This window comes from Salvelinus alpinus, chromosome 3, assembly GCF_045679555.1.
Source record: "Salvelinus alpinus chromosome 3, SLU_Salpinus.1, whole genome shotgun sequence".
Lineage (NCBI taxonomy): Eukaryota > Metazoa > Chordata > Actinopteri > Salmoniformes > Salmonidae > Salvelinus > Salvelinus alpinus.
Genome location: NC_092088.1, coordinates 95,903,449 through 95,920,396, shown reverse-complemented (window position 1 = coordinate 95,920,396; position 16,948 = coordinate 95,903,449). Strand labels below are relative to the sequence as shown.

At 43.6% G+C, this 16,948-nt stretch overlaps 1 protein-coding gene across 4 annotated transcripts; it reads right to left on the bottom strand.

The window, feature by feature from the left end:
- Window positions 1-59: 59 nt before the first annotated feature.
- On the bottom strand, window positions 60-9,773 carry LOC139571573 (protein transport protein Sec31A-like). 4 transcript variants are annotated; one of them, XM_071394565.1, is made up of 15 exons: window positions 9,625-9,773; window positions 8,276-8,390; window positions 7,689-7,812; window positions 7,378-7,573; window positions 7,176-7,271; window positions 6,518-6,658; window positions 4,897-5,039; window positions 4,411-4,510; window positions 4,074-4,235; window positions 3,525-3,713; window positions 2,282-2,515; window positions 1,530-1,697; window positions 1,177-1,312; window positions 711-937; window positions 60-254 (listed from the first exon to the last, which is right to left on the bottom strand). In XM_071394565.1, exons 2-15 carry the CDS (start codon window positions 8,352-8,354, stop codon window positions 60-62), a joined length of 2,190 nt encoding a protein of 729 aa, XP_071250666.1. In that variant the 5' UTR covers window positions 8,355-8,390; window positions 9,625-9,773. The 4 variants fall into 4 exon arrangements, with proteins under 4 accessions (XP_071250666.1, XP_071250668.1, XP_071250667.1 ...); XM_071394567.1 differs by having other exon boundaries at window positions 759-937; XM_071394566.1 differs by having other exon boundaries at window positions 3,525-3,677.
- Window positions 9,774-16,948: the final 7,175 nt, after the last annotated feature.

Sequence of the window (16,948 nt, the reverse complement as noted above, 5' to 3'; positions counted from 1 at the left end):
TACAATCAGGTGTCTCTTGTGAAATAGATTTCTAGTGACTGCAGAAATAAGTGCTGAACTCAAGGTAAAAGCAAGTCGGGGTTTACTGATTCCTTTGTTACAATCCTCAACATCCTGGTGTTCTTACCACACAGAGGAGCAAACTGTTTGGGGTGAGCGTAGGTCAGGAGAGCAGCGAGGGCCTCCTTCCAGTTATCCAAGTCACAGCTCTGCACCATGTCTCCCCAGTTCTGGGTCACCACGGATGAGATCAGCTGAGGACGGTCGATAGTAAATCAAAATCAAATCAAATGTATTTATAAAGCCCTTCTTACATCAGCTGATATCTCAAAGTGCTGTACAGAAACCCAGCATAAAACCCCAAACAATGCAGGTGTAGAAGCACGGTGGCTGGGAAAAACTACAGAGAAAGGCCAAAACATAGGAAGAAACCTAGAGAGGGACCAGGCTATGAGGGGTGGCCAGTAGACTTAACCATGTTGTATTTATTCATGTTGACTCAGTAAATCAGATTATTTTGCACTCTTGATATAAAATAACTATATTCTGAACTAAACTAACTTTGCTAGCTAGTAATCAAGTCATACAAATATAATATAAATCTAATAGACGTGTGAGGGGAAGTCCCAAATTGGCCCCGGTTCAAAAGTTCCCCATTTTACAATAGAGATGCTGTTCCTCTGCTTGTCCAGGTATGTCCTCCGTCTTACCATATAGATGCTGTTCCTCTGCTTGTCCAGGTATGTCCCCCGTCTTACCATAGAGATGCTGTTCCTCTGCTTGTCCAGGTATGTCTGCTGGGTCTTCTGCAGTAGCTCCTGTCCTCCACTGATAGCCAGCAGGATGGCCTCAGCGTATCGCCCGTCGTTCAGACACAGATCCACCGCTCCCTCAAAGTTTCCCACCAGCAGAGCCTGGCTGATCAGACCATCTGCATCTGCCACAACAGAGGCATAAAGCAACTGAATGAGATACGGAGAGTTACAGGCATACAAAGGGCCAGTTACCAGGACAACAGATTCATATTAAGTCTAACGCCGGACTAAAAAGGTTTTACATTGAACGTGCTTTTTGTTATGTGTCCGGGAAACCAGTCCGTACTGTTTAGATTTCACAGGAAGAGAAAGCGGAAGTCACGTCCAACTGCTGTGATACTGAACAGAAGACAAGCAGTACCTGCTGAGACAGGGATTTGGAAGCTGATCTTCTCCTTGTCCTGTGGTTGTGGTGGGATCTGACTGAAAAAGTCAGAGGGGGAGGATGAACCCGGAGTCTTGGTGGAGTCGACCGCATCCCCGGATTCTTCTGACCTCTGGAACCAAAACGAGGACAACGTACTTTTATGGAAGGTTACTGGTGATAATATAAAAAAGGTGACAGGATTCATGTTGTTATGAAAAAGAGATCACATATCACTTCTGATACTCGTCACTGTCCTCTAGTGGACGGTGGAAGATATGCAGTCTAGACTAGTATTAGGAGTACTATAAAAGAGAATGGGCTATGTAGAGGTATGTTCCTGGACTGACCTGAGTAGAGAGGAGCTGTATCTTCTCAGCCAGATCGTTGGCATCCACTCCATGTCCGTTAGGCTGCACGTTCTTCCCCAAGCAGGTGGATATCTTTCTCTCTAAATCCACTTTGCTGAAACCCAAAAGTCTCAGGAATTTGACCCGGGCTTCATCTTCAAAGTTGACCTGCAAACGTCAGGTGGACAACATTAGAAACCTAAACAACCCTTGCAGAACTTGTGTTCATCATATGTCGGTCTTGGCTCCTGAGTGCCTATCTACCCAAATACATTGTACAGAGAAGCCTACTGTTCATGGAAATGAGTCATCTCCATAGGTGTTCTGTGAGTCCTACTACTGTTCAGTCTGAAGGACAGACAGGACCACAGATGTCACAGATAACAGGACTTTTTTAAAAACATTTTGGCAATTAAGCAACGTTTCTACTTAACGAGGGTCAGATGAACTCATGGATACCATTTTAACATGCTAACAGTTCCAGGAGACTTCCAGTCATTGTGCTAACGCTAGTTAGCAATGGCTCCCGAAACTACCTTCAAAACTGCATGCAGAGGCAAAAATGGTATCCATGAGATCATGTGACTCTGGGTGAGTAGAAACAGGGATTAAATGCCAAAATATCACACTGTCTCTATAATATTACATTGTTTGACCCTGGGGTATGTAGAAAAGTTGCTTAATTGCCAAAATCGTCCATTATTCCTTTAAAATGAACTTTTCATGCCACTGTGCAGTGTCATAACACCTACCAGGAGAAACTTCCATATGTCCTGTTCAGAGTCTGTGGGGGCCTTGTGGATCTTGGCCTGGCAGTAGTCTGACAAGGATCCAGATTGCAGAGCAGCCTGCAGCTCCCTGGAACGTTGGAGGAGCTCTGTTTCCGTGGTGACTTGGCTCACAAACACCTGCCTGGGGACGGGGACGGGCTGCGGGCTCTGGACTGGAGCCTTAGGACTCTCAAAGGTGATCAGCTTCCCACCAAACTACAAGGAGAAGAGGATGGGGGGGAAATGTACTATTACTATGATGCAGTTATAATACATTGTAAGACTTGTCATAAGCACATATAGTCCCTTTATAAGTAGAGCGTGACCGAAGAGTAACACTTTACGTCATGCCTAAGAATACACTTTAACCGTGTGTTTCCACCATAATCCACGGGTTGTCATGCCTAAGAATATACTTTAACCGTGTGTCTCCACCATAATCCACGGGTTGTCATGCCTAAGAATATACTTTAACCGTGTGTCTCCACCATAATCCACAGGTTGTCATGCCTAAGAATAGACTTTAACCGTGTGTTTCCACCATAATCCACAGGTTGTCATGCCTAAGAATACACTTTAACCGTGTGTTTCCACCATAATCCACAGGTTGTCATGCCTAAGAATAGACTTTAACCGTGTGTCTCCACCATAATCCACAGGTTGTCATGCCTAAGAATAGACTTTAACCGTGTGTTTCCACCATAATCCACAGGTTGTCATGCCTAAGAATACACTTTAACCGTGTGTTTCCACCATAATCCACAGGTTGTCATGCCTAAGAATAGACTTTAACCGTGTGTCTCCACCATAATCCACAGGTTGTCATGCCTAAGAATAGACTTTAACCGTGTGTTTCCACCATAATCCACAGGTTGTCATGCCTAAGAATAGACTTTAACCGTGTGTTTCCACCATAATCCACAGGTTGTCATGCCTAAGAATAGACTTTAACCGTGTGTTTCCACCATAATCCACAGGTTGTCATGCCTAAGAATAGACTTTAACCGTGTGTTTCCACCATAATCCACAGGTTGTCATGCCTAAGAATAGACTTTAACCGTGTGTCTCCACCATAATCCACAGGTTGTCATGCTTTACTGCTTAAACATATTGGGGTTCCTCACAATAGGCATTTACTTATGTTATTTTCCTTCTGAAATACAAAAGATGGATATAAAAAGCAACAACAACAAAAAAAAGCAAAAGTCAAGTACATTGTACTTACAGCGAATGAGGCTCCTACGGGCCTACGAACCCACTTGGGGGGCTTCCTCAGCGGAGCGACCAGGGTGGTCTGAGGGGTGGCTTGGGGAACTTGCAGAGGGGGCAGCACCTGGCCTGTCCCAAACGGATCCATGGTGTCAAAGGACGAGGAGATCTGTGGCAAAGTACCACACAAAGACTGCATTCCAATCTAAATATTATATAAAAAGGTAAGAGAAATGAGCAGAGGTCTTTAAATGAGGTCTACAACCATACCCTACCATTATAGCTGCAGTAGCAACCACATTCAACACTAGGCTAGATGCCTGACTACACCAAAATGTTTCAACTATCAAATCACATCTATTCCATAAATAGTGCACTACTTTTGGCCCCTGTTCAAAATTAGTGCACTACATAGGAAAGAGGGAACCTTTGACGTTTTAGCATTTAGCAGACCCTCTTATCCAGAGCGACTTCCAGTGGCAACACTGGATTGTGGGTGGTTTCCTTTAGACAGGAAATAGACACGGCCACAGATAGAGCTGTAAGACAGATGGAGACTCTCTACCTGATCAGCCCTGCTCTGCTGCTGGGCCTCCAGGCTTCCTCCCATCACGCTGTAAACACTGATCCACCCGTCAAACGAGGCCGCAGACAGCAGCGCTGGGTTCCTGGGACACCACTGGATGTCAAAGCACCACTGGTTGGTGGTTGGTAATTCATAGATCACCTAGAGAGACGGGAGAGAGATTGGATCACCACGACATTGTAGAGACAGATCACCTAGACAACAGAGGCATCTGAAGAAGCCCTGGGCAGGGAAAGATGGCGGGGGCCTTGTGATGGAGGCCATATACACCACATGACGCGATGAGGCCTTCAGAACAGAGCCAAAAAGCAGGTACCTCTCCAGTGTTTGGGTTCCAGCAGAGGATCCTGTTGTCTTTAGCACTACTGAGCAACAGCTCTGGGTCTGCTTGGCTCCACGCTATGGACAGAAGTCCCCTGAGGAGGAAAACCATCAAGCCATCATCACCGACAGTCGAGGCATTCTCTTTTAACTTCAACTATGAAACAACAGCCGCCAAGCTAGAAGAACTAATTATACTTTACTAATCCCTAAAAAGGAAATGTGATTGAACCACTTAATACATACAACACCAATAAAAACACAACAAACGACATACAGACAATTAAAGTAGCACATCATCAACATTTAATTTAAAAAAAAGTGTTATTATGTTGATTACTATTGTTAGATATTACTGCACTGTTGGAGGTAGAAACATGAAGTATTTAGCTGCACCTGCCATAACAGAGACCATATCATCACCATCATACATAACAATTCCATTTAAAGCAATGTGTGGCACAATGTCCCAAAGGCTCACCTTGTGTGGTTCTCCAGAACTTTGAGAGGGGACGTGGCAAAGCGCAGGTCCCACATCTGAATAACTGGCATGCGGTCATCTTCTGAGGCCAGGACCAACTGTGTGGCCACCTCAGGGTGCCAGAGCATCCCTGAACAGTGCATCTACAACACAACACTACATCAGACCAGAGCATCCCTGAACAGAGCATCTACAACACAACACTACATCAGACCAGAGCAACCCTGAACAGTGCATCTACAACACAACACAACACTACATCAGACCAGAGCATCCCTGAACAGAGCATCTACAACACAACATTACATCACACCAGAGCATCCCTGAACAGAGCATCTACGACACAACACAACATCACACCAGAGCATCCCTGAACAGAGCATCTACAACACTACATCAGACCAGAGCATCCCTGAACAGTGAATTTACAACACAACAGCCTTTTAACATTTCTACATGCCATGTTGTGTGGTAACTTCTGGTATCCATGTCACCCGGTTAACGTCTGACTAGAGTCAGTATGAGAGGGGAGCTAACATGATACAGTCCAGTCTCACAGTGGTTCCTCAGGACAGACTAGTGTACCCACACGGTTAACTTCTGACTAGAGTCAGTATGAGAGGGGAGCTAACATGATACAGTCCAGTCTCACAGTGGTTCCTCAGGACAGACTAGTGTACCCACCCGGTTAACTTCTGACTAGAGTCAGTATGAGAGGGGAGCTAACATGATACAGTCCAGTCTCACAGTGGTTCCTCAGGACAGACTAGTGTACCCACCCGGTTAACGTCTGACTAGAGTCAGTATGAGAGGGGAGCTAACATGATACAGTCCAGTCTCACAGTGGTTCCTCAGGACAGACTAGTGTACCCACCCGGTTAACTTCTGACTAGAGTCAGTATGAGAGGGGAGCTAACATGATACAGTCCAGTCTCACAGTGGTTCCTCAGGACAGACTAGTGTACCCACCCGGTTAACTTCTGACTAGAGTCAGTATGAGAGGGGAGCTAACATGATACAGTCCAGTCTCACAGTGGTTCCTCAGGACAGACTAGTGTACCCACCCGGTTAACTTCTGACTAGAGTCAGTATGAGAGGGGAGCTAACATGATACAGTCCAGTCTCACAGTGGTTCCTCAGGACAGACTAGTGTACCCACCCGGTTAACGTCTGACTAGAGTCAGTATGAGAGGGGAGCTAACATGATACAGTCCAGTCTCCCAGTGGTTCCTCAGGACAGACTAGTGTACCCACCCGGTTAACTTCTGACTAGAGTCAGTATGAGAGGGGAGCTAACATGATACAGTCCAGTCTCACAGTGGTTCCTCAGGACAGACTAGTGTACCCACCCGGTTGCTGTGGTCACCAATCTACTGTACCCACCCGGTTGCTGTGGTCACCAATCTACTGTACCCACCCGGTTGCTGTGGTCACCAATCTACTGTACCCACCCTGTTGCTGTGGTCACCAATCTACTGTACCCACCCGGTTGCTGTGGTCACCAATCTACTGTACCCACCATGTTGCTGTGGTCACCAATCTACTGTACCCACCCGGTTGCTGTGGTCACCAATCTACTGTACCCACCCGGTTGCTGTGGTCACCAATCTACTGTACTCACCCGGTTGCTGTGGTCACTAATCTTGATGATGGGCTCGTTCTTCCTCAGGTCCCAGACCACTGCTTTCCCACTGGGGTTTGCAGAGGCCAGGATGTGTTGGACCTGTCTGTTCCACGACACTACACTGATATCTTCAGGAGGCTAGGTGGACGGGGAGAGAAGGAACAGCACTGTTACAAATATAGATATTCCTCCAGGAATTATTGATTGGAGAATGTCACGGCACACATTTTAGAGATTAACAAAAAAGAAAAGTGTTATTACACATCAAAAAGCTAAGCCAAAATTCCCAACACTGCCAATTCCCAACACTGCCAATTCCCAACACTGCCACACTGTGGAAGACTGTCGTCACAGGCTATTTCTTTGAGACTTCAGTAATATCTTGATAGGAGGAAGTATTATGTTATTTAACATTCCCACCAGCCCACACATGTTAAAGCCACCACACAACAACCACACACACACACACACACACAGGCTTTCACTCTTACCTCACAAAGCTACAAAGAGGGGAAACATGGAGAAAACGGTTAAAAATTCAATGAAGACTCATTCCAGGGATTTAAATCACCCTGGAATACCCACCATTTTGATTTAGAGAAGAAGTTCAATGGAAACAGAAGAGAACAGGACAAACTTCCCCAGAGACATTTACCTGTGACTTTGTCCCGGGTGTCATTGGATTGCTGAAATTGTTCAGATCCCAGATGTAGATCTCTGAATCGTTTGCGCCTGACGCCAACAGATTACTCTGAGAGAGAGAGTACATTCAAATGAGAAAAAAAAAACTTGTAGTTTGCATGCCAAACTACAAGTGAGAATTGGCCAAAGACTTGACAGGCTGCTACCATTATTACCTGAAAGGGGTTGAAGTCTAGTGCTCTGACAGGCCCAGTGTGTTTGTCAGACTGTCCTATTATTGCCTCTTCCCCTGATGTTACGATGGCTTCTGGGCTATACACCGTTACCGTGCCATTTTCACTGCCTCCAATCAGTCTCCCTCCCAAACCGTCTTCTCCTGCTCCAAAGTTTACCCACACCAGACTATGTAGCCTTGGGCACAGATATCAAATCACATTTTATAGGTTGAATCATATGTATTGATACAATAATATATTAACTTGATAACTCGTATAGTATTGGGTTAGCAGCTCATTTTGTTGCTTACCTGTTAGAAGTAGGTAGGGACCCCTTGAGTTTCATGTCCAGAGAAGGATCGGCAAAATCCACCTGGAATATTTCCAAGGCGGCAGTGGTGTTGAACGACGCATCCAGCTGCTGAGCAGACGTGCCTGTTCGTCAACACAAACAGACCAAGAAAGAAATCTAATAAAATCACAAGAACTCAAGAGTATATTATTCAGAATTCAAAGTGAAGCCTGTTATCATCAGTTACAGGTCGCAGTTGTAAATGAGAACTTGTTCTCAACTAGCCTACCTGGTTAAATAAAGGTGAAATAAAATAAAAAAATAAATAAAAAAGTTGGCTAGATAGCATAAACAGATCTGGGAGGCTACTGGCAAGAATGCCTAAACATCTGTAACTATTTACTGTATAAGTGCATGACAGTCCTGATACACAAAACAGTTCTACCCTACCTAAGGTTAGGTAGAAGAGTTAGGGTTAGTGCAGGACAGGTATGGACAGGCCTGATACAGGTAACATTTGTGCCCTACCTAAGGTTAGGTAGAAGAGTTAGGGTTAGTGCAGGACAGGTATGGACAGGCCTGATACAGGTAACATTTGTGCCCTACCTAAAGCCAGGCAGATAGGGTGGTGGGGGGCAGGACTCCATGCTGGATGAGCTGTCCTCTGGATCTCTTTCAGCCTCATCTTCCTCTATTGGGATAGGATGCCTCTATCAAAGTCCTAAATAATGGAAAACAAGCACTTTTAATGACGTTTCAATACTGGTGTGCATTCAGTTCGGTTCAACGTTTGCTACATTGTGTAGCAATGGTATGCACCAAACGGTGTGCACCATTCTTCAACAGCTTTTGAGGTCTGTTTGCGGCTGTTTGGTGGGTGTACCCTGATCAATATGGGTGTGACACAGTGAGATACATACATCACCAGTGTGACCATTTGTAGCTAATCGCACAATATTGTGCAGCCCACCATATACAATAGCCCTCTGAGCCACCATAACCACACCGTTCTTCTCTTCAGCACCGTTTCCCTTGACTAAAACGTTTAACATAGCCAAAAACATTTCGAAATGTTTTTGGCTATGTTGAACATACCCCTGACGTTATGACCCCTGGAGTGTATTCATTACGCAAATTCTGTTGCAAAAAATGTTTCCTCCAAACTGAAAAAGTTTTGCAACGAAAACGAGAGTTTCTATCGGAAAAATTCAGGTAGGTCTCTCTCAGTTGACTTCTTAAACGGTACAAAGTTTCCGTTGCAAGACGTAAGGAATAAACCCAAGGTACGCGCATTGCATTGGGCAGTAATGGATGTCATATGGGGCTAGACAACTTCTAAACACTAAGAACCCACCTACAGCTAACTGTCAAACGTTAATCGTTTCTGAATAATCAAAACAAAATATTGTAGGGCGTTACAGTAGCTAGCTTACGCTAGCTACGTAACGTGTGGGTATGGTTAATAACCTGAAACATAATTTACTAACGTTAGAAGAATCAATTCCAATCACGTCTCATGAATCAACACCACGAGAAGCGAGCGTACCGTTAGATAGCGTTAGATGGATAGCTGCTGGGTGATGGGAAAACGTTGAGTTAGCTAACATCCATCATTTGGTTAGCTAGTAATACACGTCTGCTAACGGCTTTTCTTCGCCGTAATGTATATGTTCTATAATGTTAGCTAGATAGGTAATGCCGGTTGAGCTATTAGCTATAAACCATCCCTGGTTCAATCAGTTTCTTTGGCTAGCTAACGGTAGATAGCTAGGCTAGTTACCGATACGTGTCATTGGCTTCTGCTAGAGCTGCTAATGCTAGCTTGACAGCTAAATCATGCAGACGTGTCATTCAGCTTATAAATCTAGTAAACTAGCTAAAAGCTAGAATAAATATATTCTAACACTATATTGTTAGTACCCCCATATCTTCATATAAAAATATAAAATACATACGTCGGAATTGATGATTATCAATCTTTCTAGCTACAAATGATGTAGAAAACCACCGGGCACTCCCAACGTAATCATGGATGTTTATCCTCTTCTACGGTGGCCGACATGGTATCAAATATCACAGCAGTCAGTATCTTGATTTGACCTGTAGCTGTGTTTTGCAATGTTTTCAGTTCAGCAAAGATTGTCTCGCCTCTTAACATAAGGTACAGTACCTTCAGAAAGTATTCATACCGCTTGATTTAGTCCACTTTTAAAATATATATTTTTTTTTACACACAATACCCATAATGAAAACATGTTTTAGACATTTTTACTAATATATTGAAAATAGAAATATAGATATCTCATTTACATAAGTCTTCACATCCCTGAGTCAATACAAGTTAGAATCACCTTTGGACGTGATTACAGCTGTGAGTCTTTCTGGGTAAATCTGTAAGAGTTTTGCACACCTGGATTGTACAATATATGGTAGTGAGAGGAAGCCCGATTGTGGGCAGCGGGAGAAGATGGATTTTAGCCGATATTCTACACATTTTCTTATCGATGAAACGTTTGATCTCATTACAGTTTTCTGTTCCCAAAACTATAATATGTTATGAAAAGAGTAGCCTAAGTTTTGCAGACTTTGCTCTTTGCAAAAGTTTTAAAAAATTGCGTTGTTTAGAAGGGGCGCAAAGGCGAATTGAGTTATTGCGCACTTCACAGAGTAGGGGTTCCCTAACGGACATAACGCAGATGTGTGCAAGAACACGCCAATAGGATCTCGCTAGCTCATGCTTGGCTAATTTGTTCCCATTTGAAACGAGAGGGTGTGGTCTATCTTGGTTTACTTATAAAATCTTTGATTCATTGTCGTTTTGGTAAGCAACTCTTCTTCTTTTTTGAGATTGGGTTGGCGGATCGCATCCAACTTTTAAGGTGCATCACCGCCACCTACTGTACTGGAGTGTGAGGCCAGTCACAGCCTTCTTCTTCTTCTTCTTTTTCTTTGTCTTCTTCTGTGGGGGTTTATCGAAGGTTGGCATCCAACATGATGGTGCATTACCGCCACCTACTGTACATCTACTGTACCCACTAGTGTGGGCCAGAGACGTATAAACTAAATCCTACCTGCCAGCCCCGTTACTCTTAAAAAAATCTAAAATATTTGAGAGTATTTCTAAGGATGTTCTACACAATACACTCTTTAAACTAATTTCCTGTATCCCCTTCTCCCTCATACTAGATCTCAGCCTCTCTTTCCCTCTGATACTGCCCACACTAGCAATATATTCTCCACAGTCTCTGTTTCCTGGCAATAATTACACTTTCCTGTTGGATGCTTTCATCTAACAGGATGCTATCACGTTTAAGGTCTTATTCAACCGGCTATGTCCCACCCATAATCTTGTAAAAATAGCCTCCTATTTTCTGTCCCTTCCTGCCGACCTCCCCTCTCCGACTTTCCTCTGTACTTGAAATAAATGCCTGCCCTTAGTATCTCTATGCCATTGCTCCTGTCATCTCTGCACCATCACTGTCCATATCAGGCTTTTAGCCTGCCATCTCTGCACCATCACTGTCCATATCAGGCTTTTAGCCTGCCATCTCTGCACCATCACTGTCCATATAAGGCTTTTAACCTGCTCCTGCCATCTCTGCACCAGCACTGTCCATATCAGGCTTTTAACCTGCTCCTGCCATCTCTGCACCATCACTGACCATATCAGGCTTTTAACCTGCTCCTGCCATCTCTGCACCATCACTGTCCATATCAGGCTTTTTGCCTTGCTCATTGAAACTACAACATCAACATCCCCACTACTAAGTGCTTGATTAGCCAGTACATCAACTGCCTCGTTCCCCTTCACCCCCACATGGACTGGGACCAAGTAATTCTCATCTGTATACCCATCTGTCTAATCCTGCCATGGGTTTGTAGCACCTCATACAGCAGGTCTTGTCTTCTACATGACCTAAAGGACTGAAGACTCATGAACACTGCACATGAATCAGAGCAAATAGCTACTCTGTCTGGCTTGACTTCCTCCAGCCACTGCAAGGCCAACAGTATGGCCATCAGCTCTGCCGTATATACAGCCAGAATATCTGTAATACGTTTCCTGACTGCCACCCCACATTCCTGCACTACAAATGCTGACCCAGTATGTCCTTCCCTGGCTTCCGGATTGGTACCACTAGTGCTCCTTCCAGCTGTCTGGTAGTTTCCCCTATTCCCACACTCTGTTGTACAACACCAATACCTTATCCAGTGCTTCATCACTAAGATGGGCCAACATAACATAGCACATCTCATCTTTCCCAGGTGAAGTTAACCCAGCCTTACTTATTGCCCTTTTCACCTCTGCCATGGTAAATGGTGCATTCAACGCATCATTTACATCCTCCCTCCTATCCAGCACTCTCTTGTTCTCTCTCGCCTCCTCTGACAAATTTACAGAGCTTTGCACTTGGACAAATGCTTTGGCCATCATCTCTACCTTCTTCTCATCTTTTACTGCCACATCCTTCCCACTTGTCAACACTGGATAATCCCACTCCCTTCTGGGAAATGTCAGCTGTGAAATCCTGGCGATCTAAGAACCTATTAGCCGCTTTCACAATTTCTTCGATATTTTGTTAGTTTGTCATGTACAATTAATCACCTGCTCAATAAACACAACCAAATCCACCTCCTCTACGATTAGTATTTCAGGATCTCTCAATTGACTGACATCCACAGACTGTTGTTGATCATCCTCTGCCATAGCTTCATCATCTCTACCCCCCGCTTCGACAATTTTCACTGCCTCTGCATAGGACACCTTCTCGACAGCCCTGACCCTTCCTACTTTGACCTCCTTCACCCTAACAGGGCACTCAGGGAACTCTGGAACGTGATTTACATCACAATGGCAACACCGTGCATCCTCAGACTCTATTCCGTTTGCAAACACTTGACAAGTGGCCTTTTTTACATTTATGACATTAAAGTGGCTTTTGTACATCAGATCCCACCACATATCTCCTAAATCCCAGCTTTACATGGGTCGGGAGAACTTCTTCATCAAACATCAATAATACAAAGCCATTTCTCCTTCTTTCCATTCACAGTGTGGGTTAAGTGACGTGAATCAACTATTCCTGGCATGTTCATCTTAAACCATGAAGCCTCAATCTCCATCGATACACCAGATATGACACCTATTATCAAATCAAATGTTATTGGTCACATACACATGAGTAGCAGATGTTATTGCGAGTGTTAGCGAAATGCTTATATGGACTTGAAGCGAAGCTGCCATCTCTATCGGCGCCATCTTGCTTATCAGTGCCCTACTCCAATAATCATAGCATTCACACTGCTTTTGTTCTTTTCACACAACTGAAATAAACAACACACTGGTCACCCTGACTGACTCAACTTCTCCCAATGCATCCTTCACCTACTTTGTGACCATAAACGGGTTTCCCCGACAAAAAAACATCCTTGTTCATGAATCGCACTCGAACAAGGAATGAGGCATTATCATACCAAGGCTTATCTTGATTTACAACTTCAGGCCTTTTAGCTCCATTAGATGTTACAGTATTCCAGTCATTTCCTCTATCTTCACTCGCGCCAACAGAATCCAGCATCACCTCTGCTTCCACTGTTACTCTCCCACCTTCGGTAAGCAACTTCAGTATATATTTGGCCTTGTGTTTTGGTTTATTTTTGACCTTTTATTTACCTAGGCAAGTCAGTTAAAGAACTAATTCTTATTTTACAATGACGGCCTACCCCGGTCAATCCCCTAACCCGGACGACACTGGACCAATTATGCACCGCCCTATGGGACTCCCGATCACGGCCGCATGTGATACAGCCCGGGATCGAACCAGGGTCTGTAGCGATGCCTCTAGCACTGAGATGCAGTGCCTTAGACCGCTGTGCCACTCGGGAGCTTTTGTTCTCCTGCTGAAAGGTGAATTTGTTTCACAGTGTCTGTTAGAAAGCAGACCACCATGTTCTTCTCTAAGATTTTGCCTGCGCTGACCTCTATTCCATTTATTTTTATCCTAAAAAATGTCCCTAGTCCTTGCCGATGACAAGCGTACCCATAACCAATGTTCCCTCTAAACTGCGCGCGTGGGCGGGCGCCCCAGTCCCGCCATACAGTTTGCGCAGAGAAGCACGAGATTGAACTTCATTCTCCCTTAGTTAACACTATCAACGTTTCCCTTTACTGTGGGAATTGTGATAGAATCAATGCAAAATTAGCCACTTTCAATGCAACATACCGAAACAAAACGAACTAGGCAAGACATTGTGTTGTAGGCAGAACACATCAGTGTAGGATTCTACGTCACTGACAAGCACCACTCAGCCCATACTCTACACACAGACCGGTGAGGCCTAACCAATCAGAGCTGCAGTAGGCCTATATGCAAATAGACCATTGCCATATCTGTGCCGTTCACTTTGAACTGGACTGTGTTTACAGCATGAGTGGTCTTGAGTAGATGCGCTTGTTTTGAGATCAAAGCGAGAGCTGCATGTGTGTACATTTGTTTATATCCTTTGCTAGTTAGTGATTTATTAGCTAAGTATATAGATCATTTATAGTTAACAATGGGGGAGTGATTGCTCCCTACAAGAGCACAACACTTGTGCATTTCTAGACATCTTTGAAAAGCCAGTCTGGTAAAGATCTTTGTTATGTCTTAAAGGGGCAGTGTTGTACTTTGAGGCATGCTTAAATAAGCTAAGTAGCCAATAGGCAGAGAGTAGCATAATTTGTTTTATTCTTTGTAATAATGGAATGAGAATAATAATGCATTTTATTTTGTAAAGTCATTTCTTGCATCAAACACATTTTCAGTCACCTCATCTGAAGGACAAGTGGATAAACAGGTTAATGTCAAGCCCTGTATATTTCTTCAAAAGTCTGATGGAATGTAGGCCTACATTGGACACCACACATTGGCTGGTACTGTAGACAATTATAGAACAGCTATTTCCATGATAAAATGTTATGGGATGCATTTTCTCCATTGTTTTTGATGGTAGGCCATTCTGGTAGGCCTAGATTATGACCAAATAGCCACTTGACCACTGTCTGAAACTGTAACTTAAAGCGGGTAAAGCCTCAGCGTTCACAGTAAACGTGTGCTGGAAGTTACACAAAATGTTCACAACATTCAAGTTTGCGCTCAACAGGCCTGATATTTTTTCAGTGCCGAAATTGCTTTGAGGGAACATTGCCCATAACATGATGCAGCAAAATATGAAGAGTGGTACTGTCACGGTGCTGACTTTTGCCCGTCGCCTGCAGCAAAAGCCTCTATCCCGTCCTCTGGCTAGGCAGAGTACTTTAGGATTGTAGTTACTTCGGTGTAACGAGGGCCTAGTCGTGCGGCTCTACCAACCCTTCTATCTATTCGCACTGGCCTTTCGCGTGAGTTGGGTTTGTTCCTTCGTTCACGTTGTCACTCCCTTATTTCCCCGGTCTAGTGTGGGGCCTTGGATAGATGAGTACTTTATTACTTTATGTTTATAGATTCTTCCTATACTCCGTTACCTTGTGTCTTCCTCTCTTCTATATCAATACCTAATAACTAATCTTCCGTTAGTTATTAATGCTCGTCAGCTAGTAGTCACTTGGAAACTAGTATTGTTATATGTTTGACTTTTCCAAAGATATATTATTGTCCACACAATGAAATATTCTTTAGTGCTATAACTTTAACCTATAACCAAGGTCACTTTCCGTTTAGCGAGAGTGTCAAAGGCGTTTGCTCTCCAGATCGTTACTCTGGCCTAGTTGTCAAAGTTTCAAGCTTTTATTAAGTCACTCTGTTTTTTGTCTTATACACGTTATTACAGTTAAATGGTTATACAGTCCTAATACATCAATAATGCTCAATCAATCCTTAATGCGTTATGCTATGCCAGATACTATTGCAAATATAAATCAGCTTAAACACTTCTTATAACTCTTAAACAAAGCAAATAACAATATATTTACCTTAAAGCTCTATTCCCTTGGTCCTTCCCGAAACTGGTGTCAATAAGAGTAATATTGGCAGCCTCTGCTGTGTATAATATTTCAATCTCTTATTGTCTCCAAATTTCTTATGGTTACACTTTTCACTGCCTGCTGCCTAGATACTGACCCCTTTTTGATGACCCTTGGCTCTCTACGAGGCTTACTTATATCTGGGCTTTTTCAATCCTTCAAACTGAAGTTGTCTCTGGTACTCCAAAAGATAGAACTTGTTGCTCTCCTACACAACCGCGTCCTTTTACTCTTTTTAAATGGAGTGGTTTTCCAGGATAGAACACAATTTTCAAGATATACCAGTCAATATATTGCTCGTGCCTCAATGTCAAAGTAGTCAGTACAAGCAGAGTATAGCGAAGAGTAGTTTACCTTGTCTGATGATTCTCTATGATATCCAAATCATGTAGAGCGAGGATCATGCCCTAGGCACTGACCTCTCCTTCTTTTATACCTCTCTTAGACACTCAGTTTGGGGGAAGACACTTGGGAGTGCAATCAATTTGTCACATTGTGCCACTACTACTTCTCTTGCAATATACTCAAAGTTTGGTGGGACTCAGTCCAATGTCAAGTCTTTCAGCACTGATGCCCAAAAGTCTTCTTCCGCTGGGGCTTCGGTTTGGTCGAGCTCTCCCTCAGTCTTCATGCTGATTGGTTCTTGTTTTATGTCTAGCTCTTTTAGGTCCTGTTCATTTGGCTCCCCCTGCTGGTTGATTTCCGTTGTGGCAGTTCCCTCCTGCATTCCCCAGTCAATAGTTGGTCCTAGTGTAGCTCTGGATCTGGCCCGATTTCTAGGGGAGGGGTCTGATCTCTTTTACTTTTCGCTGCAGTACTCAGTGATGGATTTGAGAAAAACATAACAGTTTGTATTCAGGACATAAGGTTCATTTATTTGCTGTTTTACTTTAGTGCCTTATTGCAAACAGGATGCATGTTATGGAATATTTTTATTCTGTACATTCTGTCCTTCTTTTCAGTCTGTCATAGCTACAATGTTGTAGATCCATCCTGTTTTCTATCACAGTCATTAAACTCTGTTTTAAAGTCACCATTGACCTCATGGTGAAATCCCTGAGTGGTTTCCTTCCTCTCCGGCAACGGCGTAAGGAAGGAGGCCTGTATCTTTGCAGTGACTGGGTGTATTGATAAACCTTCCAAAGTGTAATTAATTACTTCTCCATGTTTAAAGGGATATTCAAATGTCTGCTTTTTTAATTTTACCCATCTACCAATAGGTGCCCTTTGCACCTATTGGTAGATGGGTATCTGTTTGAATCTGTGCTTGAAATTCA

Excerpts from the sequence above, each read along its gene's own strand:
- LOC139571573 (XM_071394565.1), bottom strand. The coding sequence starts at position 8,354 with ATGAGGCTGAAAGAGATCCAGAGGACAGCTCATCCAGCATGGAGTCCT. Across the intron at positions 7,813-8,275 it reads CCCTATCTGCCTGGCTTTAG|GCACGTCTGCTCAGCAGCTG; the intron begins GTAGGGCACAAA and ends GTTGACGAACAG. Across the intron at positions 938-1,176 it reads CCAAATCCCTGTCTCAGCAG|ATGCAGATGGTCTGATCAGC; the intron begins GTACTGCTTGTC and ends CTGTTGTGGCAG.